The sequence below is a fragment of the Puma concolor genome, chromosome D1 (assembly GCF_028749965.1).
Source record: "Puma concolor isolate L17-30 chromosome D1, mPumCon1.1.hap2, whole genome shotgun sequence".
Taxonomy (NCBI): Eukaryota; Metazoa; Chordata; class Mammalia; order Carnivora; family Felidae; genus Puma; species Puma concolor.
The window spans coordinates 45349047-45366771 of record NC_141676.1 but is presented as its reverse complement, the minus strand read 5'-3'; the positions used below and the strand labels follow the sequence as shown (position 1 = coordinate 45366771).

Sequence of the window (17725 nt, the reverse complement as noted above, 5' to 3'; positions counted from 1 at the left end):
GGATTCCCAACAGCAAAGTTCCTTCTTACCTGTCTTTGATGATCCAGATCTGCTTTATTACCAATTAAAATCATTGGAAACTCATCCCGATCCTTCACTCTGAGAATCTGTCTTTGAAACTTATAGATTTCTTCAAAACTAAAACAAAAACAAATTAATTTGCTCAAATCTCAGAATTTGGCAAGTTCCACAGCCCATTTAGTACCTTATTACTTTTCCTTTTTCTATAAAAACAAGAAAATCCAAATTCAATAAAATAGTGATCTACACATGAACAGGAGATCTACATGTTAATACTAGTACAAACCTGCCTCGATCTGTGACTGAAAAGACCAACAGGAAACCCTCGCCGGTTCTCATATACTGTTCTCTCATAGCTCCAAACTCTTCTTGTCCTGCTGTATCCAGAACTAAAGAGAAAACAACACATGTAACCGTGTTCGTGTTTTCATTTTATGAATGACTTTCCCATAAGGGCAGGGCCCAATTAATGTGGGTCCTTTAGAGTATATATTTTAGACTCAGTGAAATAAACAAAAAGCCTTCTCTTCCTAGTGCTTTATTCTCAACACTAGAGACAAATATATCACCCAGCAGACAGTTTCAGAGTCATCTTCATCAGTACGAGTTGATTTTTGTAAGCTAGAATATATTAGCATACCAATTACAAAGTTAAAAATATCAAATATATCTAGGCAGATGGAGTCAGACAACCTCTAAAGTCACTTGGATGTTTTATCTCCTCCACAGAAAGGACTGAAAAAGATACCCATTCAAGAAAGATCCCTTGGTCTACTCCCCCCAAACACCTTAAAGAGCAGGCGCTAACGTTATTTACTGATCTCTCTGAATGAAAGAATCCTCGAACTTAAAAGAACAGGGCTATCTTTTGTGGAGATGTGTAATGTGTAGCCAAGCCCAAAACACTATTTGCTAAAGCCTCCTCCGTGCTATAAATTCTAAGCAAGTTGACAAATATTGACTCTTTTTCTATATTTACTACACCCATTTTAACCTTTGCAAGAAAGTAGATAGGGCTGAAACTTCATGTTTCTTTCCAAATGTCCCTAAAAATTCAACTCCAACTAGTTACCATGACATGATTAGTTTCACCAGCACAAGATCAACACAATTATTGTTTTATATTACATTTGCTGAGGAATATTTAAATACCTTAATATGTAGGATAAATATTTAAATATTCAAATATCCTAATATGCAGATTCATCAATCAAAGCTGATGAAAGACACGGGCTTCAAGACCACATTTCAATTGTAGTATGCAACCTAGCAAAACACCCAAGCTTACTTTTCAAAAATATGATATGTAAACTATCAAATAAAGGAAGATTACTTACTATCTAGCCGGGCTGCTCTGTCATCTATCACACACTGCTTTGTGTAGGAATCCTCGATGGTTGGGTCATAATCCGTCACAAAATAGGACTGTAAGAAAAATAACCTCATTTTTAAATTTATGTTTACTTGCCCACCCCAGTACCAATTAACTTTATCAAATCTCACTGATACAGAATGAATAGCAATAGTTTCATTGTATTAAGGTTTCTCCTACTAAACCTTAATAAATGTTTACTACCTTATTTGGTTTACAAAAATAGTAGTATCCTACTACAGTTGGTTTCCAACTGAATAAAACGTATTCAGAGTAGCTTCCAAGTGGAGAAAACGTACTGATATCTCTGAATCCTCCTATCTGATATATGCAAGAAGACTGCAAAAGACCTAATGCAGTGTTTTCATAATTATATATAATTTTTTCAATTATATATACCTAAGATGGGTGTATACACACACACACACACACACACACACACACACACACACACACACAGTGCTCACAGTCTTATAAAAATAGAAAAAACACAGTTATAATTCAAGTCTATCTGCAACCCAGGGGTAAGCATCAGTTCTAAGAACAAAGGAGTCTGAAACAAAGGAAGACAAACAGCCTGGAAGATCCCACACCCCACCTTCATTTCTCCCCTTCTTTCCTCATACTTGGTTTTTTCCCATTCATTTGCCTTGTGTATTATCATAAGGAAACATGATTTCGGAATTTTTTTTTTTTGGCTGGGATCTCAAACTTACTCCTTCACTGTTATTTTTGTTTGTTTTTTTTTTCATCTCTAGCATCTATTTCTGTCTTTCTCTGTTAGCAAAGCCTCCCAACTTATCTTCTGCAATCAGCAGAAGAAAGGACAGTTAAGGTAGCAGAGTAGGAAGGGAAGAATCTCAGTGAGCCAGTTAAAAATGTTTGTGTATTACACTTCACCGTTTTTTAAAGGTTTTAAAAAGAAAACAACAGCGACAGTAAGACTCAAAGAGACTTATTTCCCACTTCTTAAAAGGGCACTAACTAGGACACTGACATCATCCTTCTTTTGTTCTGAGCATCTCCTTTGCTCTCCCCTCTTGACTGACTTCCTCAAAGCCTACTTTCCCCCTGGCTCATTACCAAATCTGAGGGAATGACTTGGAGGAAGGCAGCTTAATGCTGGAAGCCAGAGCCAAAGGGGTTCAGCCATTCTTCAGGCAAGCGTTCCTGGCAGCTAGACCTGCTGGCTCCAGGGACACAGCATTCTTAAGTGACAACCCCCGGCATGTGTAGTATGCAAACACCAAGAAGCTACTCAGAAGTAGGCACTCTGAACAAGACTTCTAAAGAAACTCCTGGTTGGGGAGTTGGGGGTGGGAGGGAGACACAGATCTGCTTGCTACTACTATGACCTCATATATTGTATTTTTGAAGGACACTTTCCATACTTTATTTATATTTTAGGATTAACTTTAATTGCTTAAATGCAGGGGTTTGTTTGTTTTGTTTTGTTTTTACAACAAAGTCAGTAAAAGAAACATTTACCAACAAGAGCAGCTCTGAGTAGAAATCCATCTCCATCACCACCCTATTCCCATTTAAAAATAAACAGATATCAAAACAGAGATTATACTTTTTGGCCTCCGCACCTCTTCAAAAAGTGATACAACTGGCAACAAATAGTACCTTTATGCCCACTATTCTAAATAACTTAAAACTGCAGTCTTTCCCCAAGCAAGTTGGATAAAAGCATGCTGTTTACATCTTTTTAAGATTAGTTTCCTGAAACAGGTTCCTCAGCAAGAATCGGATACTTCCTGCCATGCTTTTCATCTTGTAAAACCTGAATTTTATTGACTACTCCCAGTTTATACCTAAATGTGCTAAAATGTGCTGCACTGTCCCTCCCACTTTGAAAAAATAATGGACAAATATTAAATATATTTTAATCATGAATAACTAAAATTCTTTCGATGTGACAGGGTTGTTGTTTTTTTTTTTTTTTTTGCACTGTTGAGACAGAATTAAGACATTAACGTATGTAGAAGATTATTGGGTTTAAGTAACTTTGAGGGCCATTAAAACAAATTTTGTTTTCCTTTTAGTGGCTATTTAAGTTTCACATTTTCTTTGGCCATCTTAGCTCCTGAAACGTAATAAAAATTTTGCCATTTAGCTAACTAACACTGGCATGCACTTGTTTCACTGATATTAATTTTTAAGGCAAACTAATTGCTGGAATTTCTAGATATTTAGGTCTACATTTCATCTTCATTGTGTCCTGTTTTCAAACTGCACCTGTAGGGACCATCACCTTGTTGCTATATATCGATTTTAAGGAGCCATCCTCTTTGTAAGCATCTTTCTCCTTCATAAAAATTCATCCTAAGGGGCGCCTGGGTGGCTCAGTCGGTTGGGCGGCCAAGTTCAGCTCAGGTCATGATGTCGCGGTCCGTGAGTTGGAGCCCCGCATCGGGCTCTGGGCTGACAGCTCAGAGCCTGGAGCCTGCTTCAGATTCTGTGTGTCCCTCTTTCTCTGCCCCTCCCCCATTCACGCTCTGTCTCCCTCTGCCTTTCAAAACTGAATAAATGTTAAAAAAAAAAAAAAAAAAAAAAAATTCATCCTAAGGAACACCACTCCAGGCCCTGACTGACACAGAATCCAAAACCCTCTTCTCTCTCGAAATTCCTATAAGCCACAAGTCACAATGTGCCTAAAAAGAGCATTCTTCATGAGCAGGTAGCAAGTAACGTATATAATCATCCTCTCCCACTACGAAGACATAATGTTTCTGTTACTTAAACCCAGGCACCAGATATTTAAGGTAGCATATCACCAACAAGAAATCAGTCTCTGGTGATGGACAGTGCTGGATTTGATACTAACTGTGCCACTTTCTAGCTGTGGAAACTGAGACATGTTACTTCTCTGACCTTTAGCATCTGTAAAATAGGACAGCAACAAACCCTCCTGGAGCAGATAAACTGAAGAAATATTTATAAAGTGCCAAGACATGCTGATGATTGATAAATGTTAACCACACTGTATTATTACTTCTGTCACACAATTAGATGATTAGATGATATGAGTTAGTGTTTTTATTCAAGTATAAAGACCCGTTAATCCCAGGAACAGCTGTAATAATTCCAGTCCTGCTTATACCACAAACCAACCTTGGGACTTGGTATCCAAAATGTTGTGAGTCAAGATAATCTCCCCATCTGGAGTTTTGGAGATATTGTCTGGAACCTGAGCAGTAATTACACAGATATACACATAGGTAAAAATTCATCAAGCTGTACACAAGCTGTGTGCACTTTTTGGACATATACAAATTACACCTCTATATAAGACACATAAATTTAATGGCCCCCTACTGTTTATAGGATTCAGTACTTTATACAACATGCAAATCCTTCTAGTTTGATCTGTGCTGCTCACCATTCGAAGCCTTATTTTTCACTACCTAAAGTCCTCAGCCAATTGCTCTTGCTATCCTGGTTTCATTCGTTTGACAGTTTTTTATAGAGAGCATCACAGGGACAAGGCCCTATTTTCACAGAGCCCACTGCTTTTTAGACAACACCCAGTAACTGCACTGTGGCTGTGGGTGAGAGGAATAGAGAATGTTAAATGTACTGGCCAAAGAACTGAATACCATGCTAGTTCAGAAGGCAACAAAACATAAGTGGTTAATACCCTACTCCTGTAGGAACTGTGTGTACACTCACTTATAAACATAGTCCAGCAATTTGCCAAAAAAGAATACAGTCTCTCTCCTGAGGCTGCTAGAAGTTACCAACCACAGTCCAGAAAGGATATTCTATAGCAGATCGTAAGAAAAAAATAAGTACAGTATTTGCATAGCAGAAGACCATAGAGAACAGTACAGAAGAGGGAAGGGGGACAGCAAAGAGAAAGTAATGTGCTTTCTTGGTATCACAAGAAAGAATGCATGCAGAAGGATCCCGGAAAGAAAGAGAACGCCTGCTTTCAAAGGGCAGGATGCCTTCCAGGTAGTAAGAGGGGCAAATGGAGCTAAGTCTCTTTAAGGTTAAGATATACAGAGAAAAGTTTAGAATTAGGGAAGCTATCCCATTCACACAGGGAGTCTATTTCCCCCTGATAAAATCTGACAACCTGGCGTGGGTAAGGTCGTCAGAAGCCCTTAGTAACACAAGAGCATTATGCTGTGATGGCAGGAATAGTATTCCTGATTATATGCCACTAGATTGCACAACAGGAATTCTGCTTGGCTTAAGAGAATTGCCAGCTCGCCATCTTCCCATTCACAGCAGCCTTAAGGAAGAAACGGAAGGGGGAAGGGGAGGAAAGAGAATAGGCTGAGGCCACTTCTGCATTCAGTGGGCGAGTGAGAGCCCACTTTCTCCTGACCCCCAGCTACTGGTGAGAGTGCAGTTCCCAAGCACTGCCACAGAGCGGTGTCTGGTCTATACACTGGGACGGGTAATGTACTGGAAATTGTGTGGAACTCCGTAAATCTAGCACACTGGTTAAATTCACTACCCTTGCATATGTAAAGACAGGAGGCTAGATCTAAAGTGCCACTGGGGAGTTTTAAACAAACGACAGGACATTTCTGAGCACAGTGCCATTTTCAGGAAAGTCTCAGGAGTCCTCTAAAAACATGGGGTGCAGGAGGAGGGGAAAGGGAGACTTTTTTTCTTGACATCCTAGCCAGCTCACCCTTTTCCCCCACACTACACACAGAATCCACATCATGAAACATTCCAGGTACAGAATTCTGTGGTTCTCTGCTCCCCTCCACTCCAAGTCAGTACTTTCCTATTCTTAATTCTATCCACAAAATCTGTATTATGGTTTTTTTTTTTTCAATTATGACAGAATAAACCAAAACAGGTTTCCTAAGGGCCCATTTTCTATTAATACAAGCACTTATAAAGTCTTTGTTGGTAACAGCATGATGAGAAGAAAACTTATGGGCTACAGGGTCTGAAAAACCTAAAATTCAAACCCAGATACCGTTCCACTACTAGAGTCCTTGGGTAAACTGATTAACATCTCTAAAGCCCATTTTCTTAACAGAAAAGGGTAAGAAGAGGGATAATTTAAGGAGGGCATGTCCCAGTGCCGGCTTCAGATGCAGCACTGAAGGATCATGGGAAAAGAGAAACCTCTGACCCAAGGGGCGGAGCACGGCTGCCCCGAGGCAGCCACGGAAGAGCCTGGTCAGAGAGAGCAGTGTATGCGCCTCATTCTCTTCCTGGCTAGGACTGTCTGTCTGCCTAGGTTCCACTGCCTCATCCCACCACAGTATCCTAGTGTGTGGGGCCACCAGGGAAGCAGCAGGGTGGAGTGGAAGGAGCTTGAGTTATACAGACCAGAATACAGTTCAGCTACTTTTACTACCTATGGGAAATTAAAGCACCACATTTAACCTGTCTGAACCTCAGTTTCCATGTCTGTTAAGATGGAAATAATACTGAGCTTGCAGGATTGTTGTGAAAAGTAAAACTACTGTATGTGGAATACAAAGTACAGCCTATGACACACAGTAGGCCCTTGTAAGTCTTAGCTAATGAAGGCCAGTCCAATCCATACCTTACTTCCTTTGCAAGACCTTCAACACCCCAACCAGAAAACAATCTCAATATGCCTTAATTTCTCTTATCCTTAAGGTGACAGGTCTGGATTTCCCCAACTTCAAGTACTGTAGACTGTGATTTGGAAAATATATACACCAAACTTTATATATACCTTGGAACTGATACTTACATTTTCCTTTTCCAATTGCTTATCTTTTCATATATGTGTACATGTGAATGTATAAATGATGCACTGAGCTAAACTCAAAAGAGTAGAAGCATACTTTCCTTCAAAGCTCTTCCGTGTACAAGCTCTTCCTTGCTCCTGAATGAAATCTAACACGTCTCCTAATTTTTTCCAATCACTCTTTGATTATACATAATTGTTCAATCACTATCAGCCCCAAAACATCATGATTTCAATAGTTAAGATGTCTAGTATTGACAATTAGTCAATACTCATCTAAATTAAAAAGCTTCTTTCTCCCTTCTGAGATAGAGCTTTCAAGAAGTCTGCAGTGGAGTGGGGGTGTGGCAGGGGGCACCAGTCAAATATTCTTTCTTTCCCCATTTTGCATCTCTTCTACCTCTAACAAGGCTACCTCTGGCTCCTTTAGTTTTGGAACTGAAGGACTGGGGAGAGGTAAGGGGAGTTGAAAGGCCGCACCAATGAAATCTGGTGCCCATGCTAACTTTCTGTGGGTTTCCTGGAAGAATCTTACATGAGACCCTCCATGTGCAATTCCCATGACTTTAGTGAGAAGAAGCTATTTACACTTCTAACCCTCAAATCCTGGAATTTCCATTTCCATCCTGGTTCATATCATCTTCTAGGTGGCCATGCACAGCATCCCTCTTTAGAAGGGTTTAACCTGGTTCTATCCAGAGGCTCAAGGAAACACTACTATCTCTGAAATACAGATTACTTACTAACTATACAGCCCTCTTCCTTTCTCTCTGCTCTCCTATGGATCCACAGATTCTCATACTATTCATTATACTCTACCAAATACCAGGGATACATGTCGAGTTTTCAGAATGATTCTAGTAGACATTCCCTTATCATTTGGCTTCAATGAAAGGGGTTTAAGAGAAGCATCCTGCTCTCTAGAAGCTATGTGTGGAGGTAGGAAAAGACACAGAACACACCACAAACAACTCTCTCTAAAAACATCCTGGTCTTAGAACCCTTAACTCTCCACACTTTATTTACTGGGGATAAAGAATGGGCTAAATGTGCAAAACCAATTTAAGGCCACCTTCTAAGGCCACCTTAGGCAAGTTCTTGAAATATGAAGGTAACCTGGTAACTACTGCTTTATTCTCAGCCTCTCAAGCTTCAAGAGAAACTCAAATATGGTAGAATTCCAGTTAAAGCCCTGTTATAGATTTCCAACTAGTTTTGATGTCCAAGGCCTACCTCATGCTTCTTAGAACTTCCTTGGAGTTAATAAGCAAGGTACACTGCATATAGTCAGAACCTCAAAATACTGGAATACTTAAAAAACACTCTAGGTATGAAGATTATAATGAGAAGTCAGAAATTTATTTCCCAGAGCACAAGGACCTGGTTAGCTATCTATCAGTGCCTCTGTTTGCTAAGACAAGAGCAGTGTAAATCCCTCTGGTAACACTAGAGAAGGCTGCAACAACTTCAGGCAGCTGGGGCCAGAGTCAGGCTCTTCCTGGTGTCACTTTTTAACAGCAGCTGTCAAGTCACAGAGAACCTTTGTTCCCTGCAACACCCTCTCTTATTGTTATGTCAAATGTTTCCAATATAGTTGATATTCCTTTACTCAAGGACATATTTTTTTCCTGACTGCAATTAGTATTTCATTTAACCTAACATGTATAATTACGGAGATCCCCATAATGGATCTTCCAGGACTCTAATGCAGAATAAAGAATACCCTAAGTCCAGTAATCCTTTTAGTTTCTTCTTAACAAAACTCAGGCCTTCAGTCAATGTTGCTAATTGTGTCAGACTGTCTATAGCCACCCTGTGCCTTTCATGTGACTTCTGTGCCATCTCAAGGATGATACACCTCAAGTGAAGTATTCGGTTGCAAACCGATGGGCCTGGTATGGAATGAGAAAAAGTACAGTACAAAAGTCAACTTACAAACTGGTTCTATTTCAAATGTTTGTTTCTAAGTCAGTTGGTGCTCATTTCCCCAGGGAAAAATTGTTCTCATCTGTGTTTAGGTCCATAAGGCCAGACCACAAGAGCTACCACTGAAATATGGTCCCAAGCCAGTATTAACCCTGAATTCTATTCTAACCTCTGAAGCAGAGGCATTTGGCCCAAGAAGAGATGGGACGGGAATTTCCCTTCCTTTTCTTTCCCAGGGCAGACAGCCAGGTAGAAGCTGCACCAATGAGGAAAAGTTTATCTTTGGGGCACCCCTTGGACAACCCAGCCGCATCATCCTGCCCCAACTTCCCATTACCCCACTCTTACCCTAGCTTCAGCTTCCCTCTGAAAATGTTCTAAGTAGAAAACCACTTACTACTCTCCCCACCATTCCTTCCATTCTCTGCTCTCAAATCAAAACTAACAATCCCTCAGGAAAGCTAGATCTCACCCAGAGGCACTAGGTGGAAAATCATCAGTCCAAATTAGAGCACGCTGTGGTAGGAGTTCACCCCTAGCTCACCCCTTCAAGTGATGCTTGCTCTTTTAAAAAGCAAAATTCTGGGGCACCTGGGTGGCTCAGTCGGTTGGGCGTCTGACTTCAGCTCAGGTCATGATCTCGCGGTCCATGAGTTCAAGCCCCGCATCAGACTCTGTGCTGACAGCTCAGAGCCTGGAGCCTATTTCAGATTCTGTGTCTCCCTCTCTCTCTGACCTTCCCCTATTCATGCTCTCTGTCTCAAAAATGAATAAACATTAAAAAAAATTTTTTTTAAAGCAAAATTCTAAACCAAAATGAATCTTTAGTAACATTTTTGGCACAGGTCAAAAAGAGAAAGAAAAGCTTCAGACTCTGTGAAAGGAAAATTATTCAGGGTGTAAACCACCATTTCATGATGTCAGCTCACCAAAGGGAGCGTTACCTTACTCCTCAATTCTTTTAATCCTCCTGAACCCACAGGCTTTAAAAGGAAAGAGAAAGGATTTCCTCTTTCCTTCTTTCCCTTCCCTCCACAAACCCTATCAACTTGTAAAACTAAGGAACTGCGTGTGAACTAAAAATTTTTGGTTCACAGTACCAGGGGAGTGATTTTGATAAGGGGGTGGGGAGGCTGCCAAGGCTATAACCAGTATTCATATATACAGATTACTAGTAGGTAAGACAAGCTTAACTCCGGTACTGCCTACACAACTACATATCCATCCTTCAGAGCTGCCATAATATTTAGAAACCAATGAGCAACTGAAAGCCAGTGGCCTCTACCTACAGCATGATAGAGTTTATTTCTCTTGTTTGAACTTAATAGTTATTCACTTGCTCTCATCCTGCAATAATTGCAGTCTCATTTCAAAAGATAACATATAAAGCCTAAATGAAGTCCTAAGGATAGGAATTAACAATTTTTTTAAAGTACAATGACAACTGGCACAGATAGAAGTGATAAAGGGCCGTAAGCCTAAATATGTATGATATGTGGACATTAATAAATAGCTCATATTATCCCCATGGGAAGTTTGAGTAAATCCCATGATGTTCCCTTTTGCACACCAAGTCTTTATGGTGTCTTTCAGTTCTTGCTTTAATGAATCTCATCTCCTAGGGAATGTCCCTATCCACCCCATCCTTGCTATTCTGATAGCTATTACCTTAGCTAGGTTAGTCTTCCTTATCTCTACCCTCATGTGGACTGGAGCTGCCTAAACAACTGGCCTCTGTGGGACATTTTAGATGAACAAGACAGCCCCTGAACTCTGGGGCATGCAACTGTTCAGGCCTCACCTGGGTCCCATCTCTGTATCCTTCCTGTCCATATCAGAGTCCTCCCGTGGCGGGGGGGGGGGGGGGGAACCTCACACAGACCTCAGAGCCAATACTGACTTTAGGCAGGAAGCATTTTCAACCATTACAAGATCCACATTCAGAGTCTCAGCACTATTGGCTCTTACTTGCCTGACCTTAGCAGGACAGTAACAATGCAGATAACTGCTTCTGTTTCATTCCCAACCCCGACATCACCATCTCTCCACCCTCTTCTCAGACTTTCCCAATCAACACAGGGTTCCAACTGTTATAATTGGCTGCTGCTACACTTAACTCTTCTTCTACTGGTAATCTGCTAAGTAATCCAGGCCATTCCTAGAACTAGGACCTCTTTTTAAGAGCTTTATTGGAATATAATTCACATACCATAAAATTCACCCATTTAAAGTATGTTGTTCAACAGTTTTTAGTAATTCACAAGGCTGTGCAACCGTCATCACTGTCTAATTCCAGAACATTTTCACTACCCCCAAAAGGAATCCTATACCCCTTAGCAGTCTTTTCCCCTTGTCCCATCCCCTCCCACTCCTAGGACCACTAAACCACCCATCGGGACATTTCATGTAAATCCAGTCATACATCATGTGGTCTTTTGGGTCTGGCTTCTTTTACTTATTAGCATACATTTTTAACGTTCATCCATGTTGCAGCATGTATCAGTACTTTGTTTCTCATTCCTTTCTCAGTGATATGCCATCACATGGATATATCATACTATATTTATCCATTTATCAGGTAATGGACATTTGAGTTGTTTTTATATTTTGGCTATTATGAATGATGCTGCCATGAACATTCATGTATAGTCTTCTGGGTGAACATATGCTTTCACTTTTCTTGGGTACGTATCTAATGGTGGGATTGCTGGGTCATACTGTAACTCTATGTTCAACTTTTTGAAGAACTGCCATTTGTTTTCCAAGTAGCTATGCCATTTTACATTCCCATCAACAGTGTTTGAGGGTTCTAATTTCTCAGTATCCTCACCAATACTTATTGCTGAACATGTACGTGTCTTTTTAATTCTAGCCATCCTAGTGGATGTACAGTAATATCTCCTTACAGTTTTTTTTTATTTTTTTTTTTAAGTAATCTCTACACCCAACATGAGGCTCAAACTTACAACTGCAAGATCAAGAGTCACGTGCTCTAATGACTGAGTCAGCCAGGTGCCCCTCCTTACAGTTTTCATTGGCATTTCCCCTAACAGGATATTGAATATCTTTTCACATGCTTATTGTCCATTTGTGTACCTTCTTTGGACAAATATCTGCTCAAATCTTTGCCCACTTTTAAACTGGGTTGCCTTTTTACTGTTCGCTGTAAGAGTTCCTTATATATTCTGGATACAAATCCCTCACAAGATCTATCATTTGCAAAATTTTTTCCTATAGCCCCGTTATTTTAAAGTCTTCCTACCTTAAATTAGTACACAGTTCCTAAATCTCAATCCCGGGCCAAAGTCCTGTTACCAACCAACAATCTGCCATAATTCCAACTTCCATATACCCAGATTTGTGGGTTATATCTGCCCTTGTGCTCCATCAACCAACTGCACTAACTTTCTACTATGCGGTGCATCTGCTTGTGGTAACTGCTACCTAGAACAAAACTTCCATTGCTATACATTCCTTCTCCCCTAACACCCATCCAGTCCACCTCAACCCTGAACTTTCCCCATCACACTGAACTTGCTCTGCCTATACCATACCCTAGCACAGTTCACTTGTGCCAGTTTGTGAATTACTACCCTACTTCATCAATTCTAATATGCCATCAAATTTAAGACCAACATTAATTTATGTGCCAAGAAAGAATAAAAAAACATCAACTATGGCATGTCTTTGATTATGAAGCCTCTCAATGTCAGAGACACCAGAATGCAGGGGGAAATGTCTCTTAGAATCAATGAAATACAGTAGTTCTACACAACAACTCTGTAAGGCTGGTATTGTTCCCGATGAGATCATTGAGGCTCAGCAGCTAAATGACCTATCAGAGGTCACAAAGTCAGTAGGTTGGTAGAACTGAGATCCAAATTCAGGTCTGACTCCAAAGCAACACCACTTCCATTACACTTTCTTTAATCTGCCACGTTAACATCAAAGCATGCAACATGCACCAGTTTAAAAAAGAAATATTGTTACTCTTAAAATAACTTACCTTTAAAACTATAAACTGCTATTGCCAAATAGAAAAAAAATTAAAAGTTTCATTCAAAATGAAAACACTCCATTTCTACATTAAGAATAAAGGTCTAAGGATGGCAACATAAAACATTATACATACATACACACACACACACACACACACACACACTTTTTGATCTAGCAATTTCACTTCTGGAAATGTATCTTACCAATACATCTGTTCATAGGAAACAACATGTACAAGATTATTCATTATTGAATTTTTTTTAATCTAAAAGAATGGAAGCAACTTAAATGTCCTTCAGTAAATGACTGCTTAAATTATAAAACACTCACTCAATATGAATGCAGCCATTAAAAAAAGAATGACTTCATGTACTAATAATGTGGAGTAATCTCCAAGATATGTTGTTAAATAGTTTACCTATTTGCTTTATGGTGCATAAAATATCTCTGGAAAGATACACAAGAGAGATACACAAATACCATTACCTGTGGGAAGAACCCAACCTGGTTGCTGGGAGACACCGGATGGGAGGGAAAATTTACTGGAGGCTTTGAAATCCAAAACATGTGAATGAAAGAGGGAATCAAGGGGAAAGACCTAGACATATTAAACACAAACTCTTTAACAATAAAAGCAGAGCATGAGAGTATGAAGACACCTGATTATAGTCCCAGCTCTACAACTAGAGAAGTGTTCCTGGAGGAGTCAACCTCTGTCTTGACTTTCATTGTGAATGAGGAGTTTGCTTTGTATGATCTTTTAAAAGACTCCAGCTAATTTTATTATGGCATGTTTAGCTCCTACACTGTGTCAAATGTAATTTGTATATGATATAAAGAATTCCTTTGTTTTTTATGTGTATGATAAAATACAAAGAATATCAGATTTTAAGCCAGGAAGGTTTGCTTACAGCCGTAGCTCCCACTACTTTCTAGCTGTAGAATTTGCAGCAAAGCACATCACTAACACAAAATACTATTAACTGGGAAGTTGAAGTTATAGCTGCTTTCAAAAGTTTGTTACAAGGAGTCAAATAAGATGCATAAAAATTAACTAATATTTTTATGCCACTATGTGAAATGTAAATTATTAATATACACAGAATCCCCCTTCAGGTATTATAAACTAAGTGTAGGAATGAATGTGGATTTTGGAGTCTGTCAGGCCTGGATATCCCATTTGACTGGTATGAGATCTTGGGAAGGTTATTTAAATCTCTTTAATAAATCTTAAATCTCAATTTCCTGACCTATCAGATGACCATAATGATTCTCACTTGAAAGGGCTACTGTGAGGGGCGCCTGGGTGGCGCAGTCGGTTAAGTGTCCGACTTCAGCCAGGTCACGATCTCGCGGTCCGTGAGTTCGAGCCCCGCGTCAGGCTCTGGGCTGATGGCTCAGAGCCTGGAGCCTGTTTCGGATTCTGTGTCTCCCTCTCTCTCTGCCCCTCCCCCGTTCATGCTCTGTCTCTCTCTGTCCCAAAAATAAATAAACGTTCAAAAAAAAAAATTAAAAAAAAAAAAAAAAGAAAGGGCTACTGTGGAGATTAAATGGCACGGTCAAATACCCTGTACACTGCTTAGCTCAAAGCAAGCACTTAAAAAATGGTTCTCTTCCTTTCCAAACTTAGAAAGGAAAGACTGCCCCATAAAGCAGGTAACTAGGGGCGCCTGGGTGGCGCAGTCGGTTCAGCGTCTGACTTCAGCCAGGTCACGATCTTGCCAGGTCCGTGAGTTCGAGCCCCGCGTCAGGCTCTGGGCTGATGGCTCAGAGCCTGGAGCCTGTTTCCGATTCTGTGTCTCCCTCTCTCTCTGCCCCTCCCCCGTTCATGCTCTGTCTCTCTCTGTCCCAAAAATAAATAAACGTTCAAAAAAAAAAATTAAAAAAAAAAAAAAAGAAAGGGCTACTGTGGAGATTAAATGGCACGGTCAAATACCCTGTACACTGCTTAGCTCAAAGCAAGCACTTAAAAAATGGTTCTCTTCCTTTCCAAACTTAGAAAGGAAAGACTGCCCCATAAAGCAGGTAACTAGGGGCGCCTGGGTGGCGCAGTCGGTTCAGCGTCTGACTTCAGCCAGGTCACGATCTTGCCAGGTCCGTGAGTTCGAGCCCCGCGTCAGGCTCTGGGCTGATGGCTCAGAGCCTGGAGCCTGTTTCCGATTCTGTGTCTCCCTCTCTCTCTGCCCCTCCCCCGTTCATGCTCTGTCTCTCTCTGTCCCAAAAATAAATAAACGTTGGAAAAAAAAATTTTTTTTAAATAAATAAATAAATAAAGCAGGTAACTAACCAAATCCTTTTGCTGCCCAGAGCCTGGCCTGTTACTTCCCTTTTCATTTCCTTTCCCTTCAATCCACTGCCACATACAAATATCCTAAAACCCATCTTAATTTCTCATCTCTTCTAGAACAGAGAATGAATGATCTGTAGGAGCACAACTAGAGGTAAAGGTGGCTGGTGATTTTCACAGCCCACGTTCTACTCAACTTTTAACAAATGTTAACAGAGCACCTACAATGTCTAAGGAGCTGAGGACGGAATCCAGGTCTCATGGGGCTGTGGCAGTTCTGTGGAAGGCTGACCGTCAACATATAAGTATGTATAATATAGCAAAGGTCATATGACCTCTAAAGGAAAATAAAGGGGCTGACAGCAGCAGAAGCTAGCAAGGAGAATGTGATATTGAGGGCCAGGGAGGACTTTGCCGGCAATGTGACATTTGAGGACAAAATCCAAGGTCAGTGGAGAGAATCAGCCACGCTGCTATGTGGAGGAAGATCACTGCAGGCAGAGAGAACATCACGTTAAAGGCAGTGACGTGAGAGTATGGGTGAAATGGCTGAGCAGCAGCAAGGAGGGCAGCGTGGCTATGACAGAATCAACGACAGGGAGAACAGTACATGAATAGAGGCATTCATGTACTCCAATGTAGGCCATGGTAACGACTTTGGGTTTTATTCTAAATAAAATGAAAACCACTGCTGAGTTTGATGCTCTAATCTTACTCTATACTGGCTGTTGCCTTCCTTTCCCATTCTTGCTATGCAACAGACAGAAGTCTTCTGATACTTCTAATCCATAGGGATTAGCCAAGAACCATCCCACAGACGTAATCAAAGCAGTGTGTAGGTACATGGTGCTTATGATGCCCTTTAAGATGTTGTGACAAAAGATTTCTATTGATTCAAAGGGGGGGGGGGAAGCACTTTATACATATTTAGAAAAATGTTGGTCAATTATACTTTAAAAATGTATTACTGAAATAATTTAAGTTTATTTATTTATTTTGAGAGAGTGAGAGAGAGAGCGCACACACGCGGGAGCAGGGAGGGGCAGAGAGAGAGGAGAGAGAGAATCTCAAGCAGACTCCATGCTGTCAGCCCAGAGCCTGACACGGGGCTCAATCTCACGAACCAGGAGATCACGACCTGAGCCGAAATCAAGAGTCGGACACTTAATTGACAGAGCCACCCAGATGCCCTTAAATAATACATTTTTAAATGTGCTTAATTATTTTATAGAAACATAGGTACAAATGAAGGATATTAACATTGTGAACTACCAAAGATATATGTACACCCAGGCAAAATGTTCAACGAGCTTTGTTATTGTGAAAAACTATTAACAACCTAAAAGTCCGTTAACAGGAAATGTTAAATGAATTATGGTAGATCCATTATAGAATAGTAAAGTGCCACTGAAAGAATGAGATAAGTCTCTATGTATGGATTTCAAAAGTATCCACGGTATATCAAGGTCATTCATTCAACAAATATTTGATAAGTACTTACTACTCAGGAGCTGGGGTACAGTCCTGAGAGAGAATGAAACTGATACGGCCCTGGTGCTTGTGGAGCTCACATCTTAGTAAGGGTGACAATACATAAGCAAGCAGAATAAAGATGACAATTTTTGAAACAAGTGCTACAAAACAGAACAGACCTATGCGGATCGAGAATGGATGGGGGATGGGGCTTGTTTTTAAAAATGACATTACCAAATACTATAGCCATGGGTCTATAGCACAGGTGAACTTTAAAAAAAAAAAAAAAAAAAAAAAAAAAGGCCTTATTGAACCTCTTCTCCTAATAACAATAAGAACTAAATTTCTCATGGCTTCCATTTCAAAGTGGGAGAGAAGGAGAGAATGTTCTCACCAGAGGTTTCCTCCAAACCACAAGCCAGGAGGCTGGGCCAGCACTTCTCAGAAAGTGGTTCTGTCTATTCACACCAAGGACTACCCTTCTTACTTCTGATTATTTAACCTCATTTATCCACCCAGCAATTCTTGGCTTCTATGAAACCCCTCCTTGCGGCACACAAATTTAAATCAGACTAGATCACTGGATAAATTTAAACTCTTTTAAGTGGAGACAAACATGGTTCCTATCAAAAGGAACCATACATTCGTCTTACAAAAATACCCAAATATGTAGATTTAAAAAGTCAAGAGCTAAATGGCATGTGTCCACAGAATTTAAGACTTTACTCACACCATTTAAACGTCCCAAATTATAGCTTGTCTATATGTGCACAGCCTAATTTCACAGTACAAGAATGCCACATCAATCGCAAACCACACGAAGAGAAAATAAATACGCAACTAAATTCTGAATCACATTTGTATGTACTTAAGTCAGCTACTAAAACTATTACTCTGTTTAGTAAAAGTACTTTTACAGCGCTTACTTGCAAATTCAAGAAAAGGTTTA

The 17725-nt window shown here is 40.2% G+C and overlaps 1 protein-coding gene across 6 annotated transcripts in view; it reads right to left on the bottom strand.

Annotated features, from left to right (window-relative positions):
- Positions 1-17725, bottom strand: part of RRAS2 (RAS related 2) — an 84265-nt gene that overhangs the window by 23300 nt on the left and 43240 nt on the right. For all 6 annotated transcript variants that reach the window (XM_086677914.1, XM_086677916.1, XM_086677919.1 and 3 more), the window contains exons 2-4: positions 1359-1446; positions 308-410; positions 30-138 (exon numbers count right to left, since the gene is read on the bottom strand). In XM_086677914.1, the coding sequence (XP_086534040.1) occupies positions 30-138; positions 308-410; positions 1359-1446 (300 nt within the window). The remainder of the gene's footprint in view (positions 1-29; positions 139-307; positions 411-1358; positions 1447-17725) is intronic.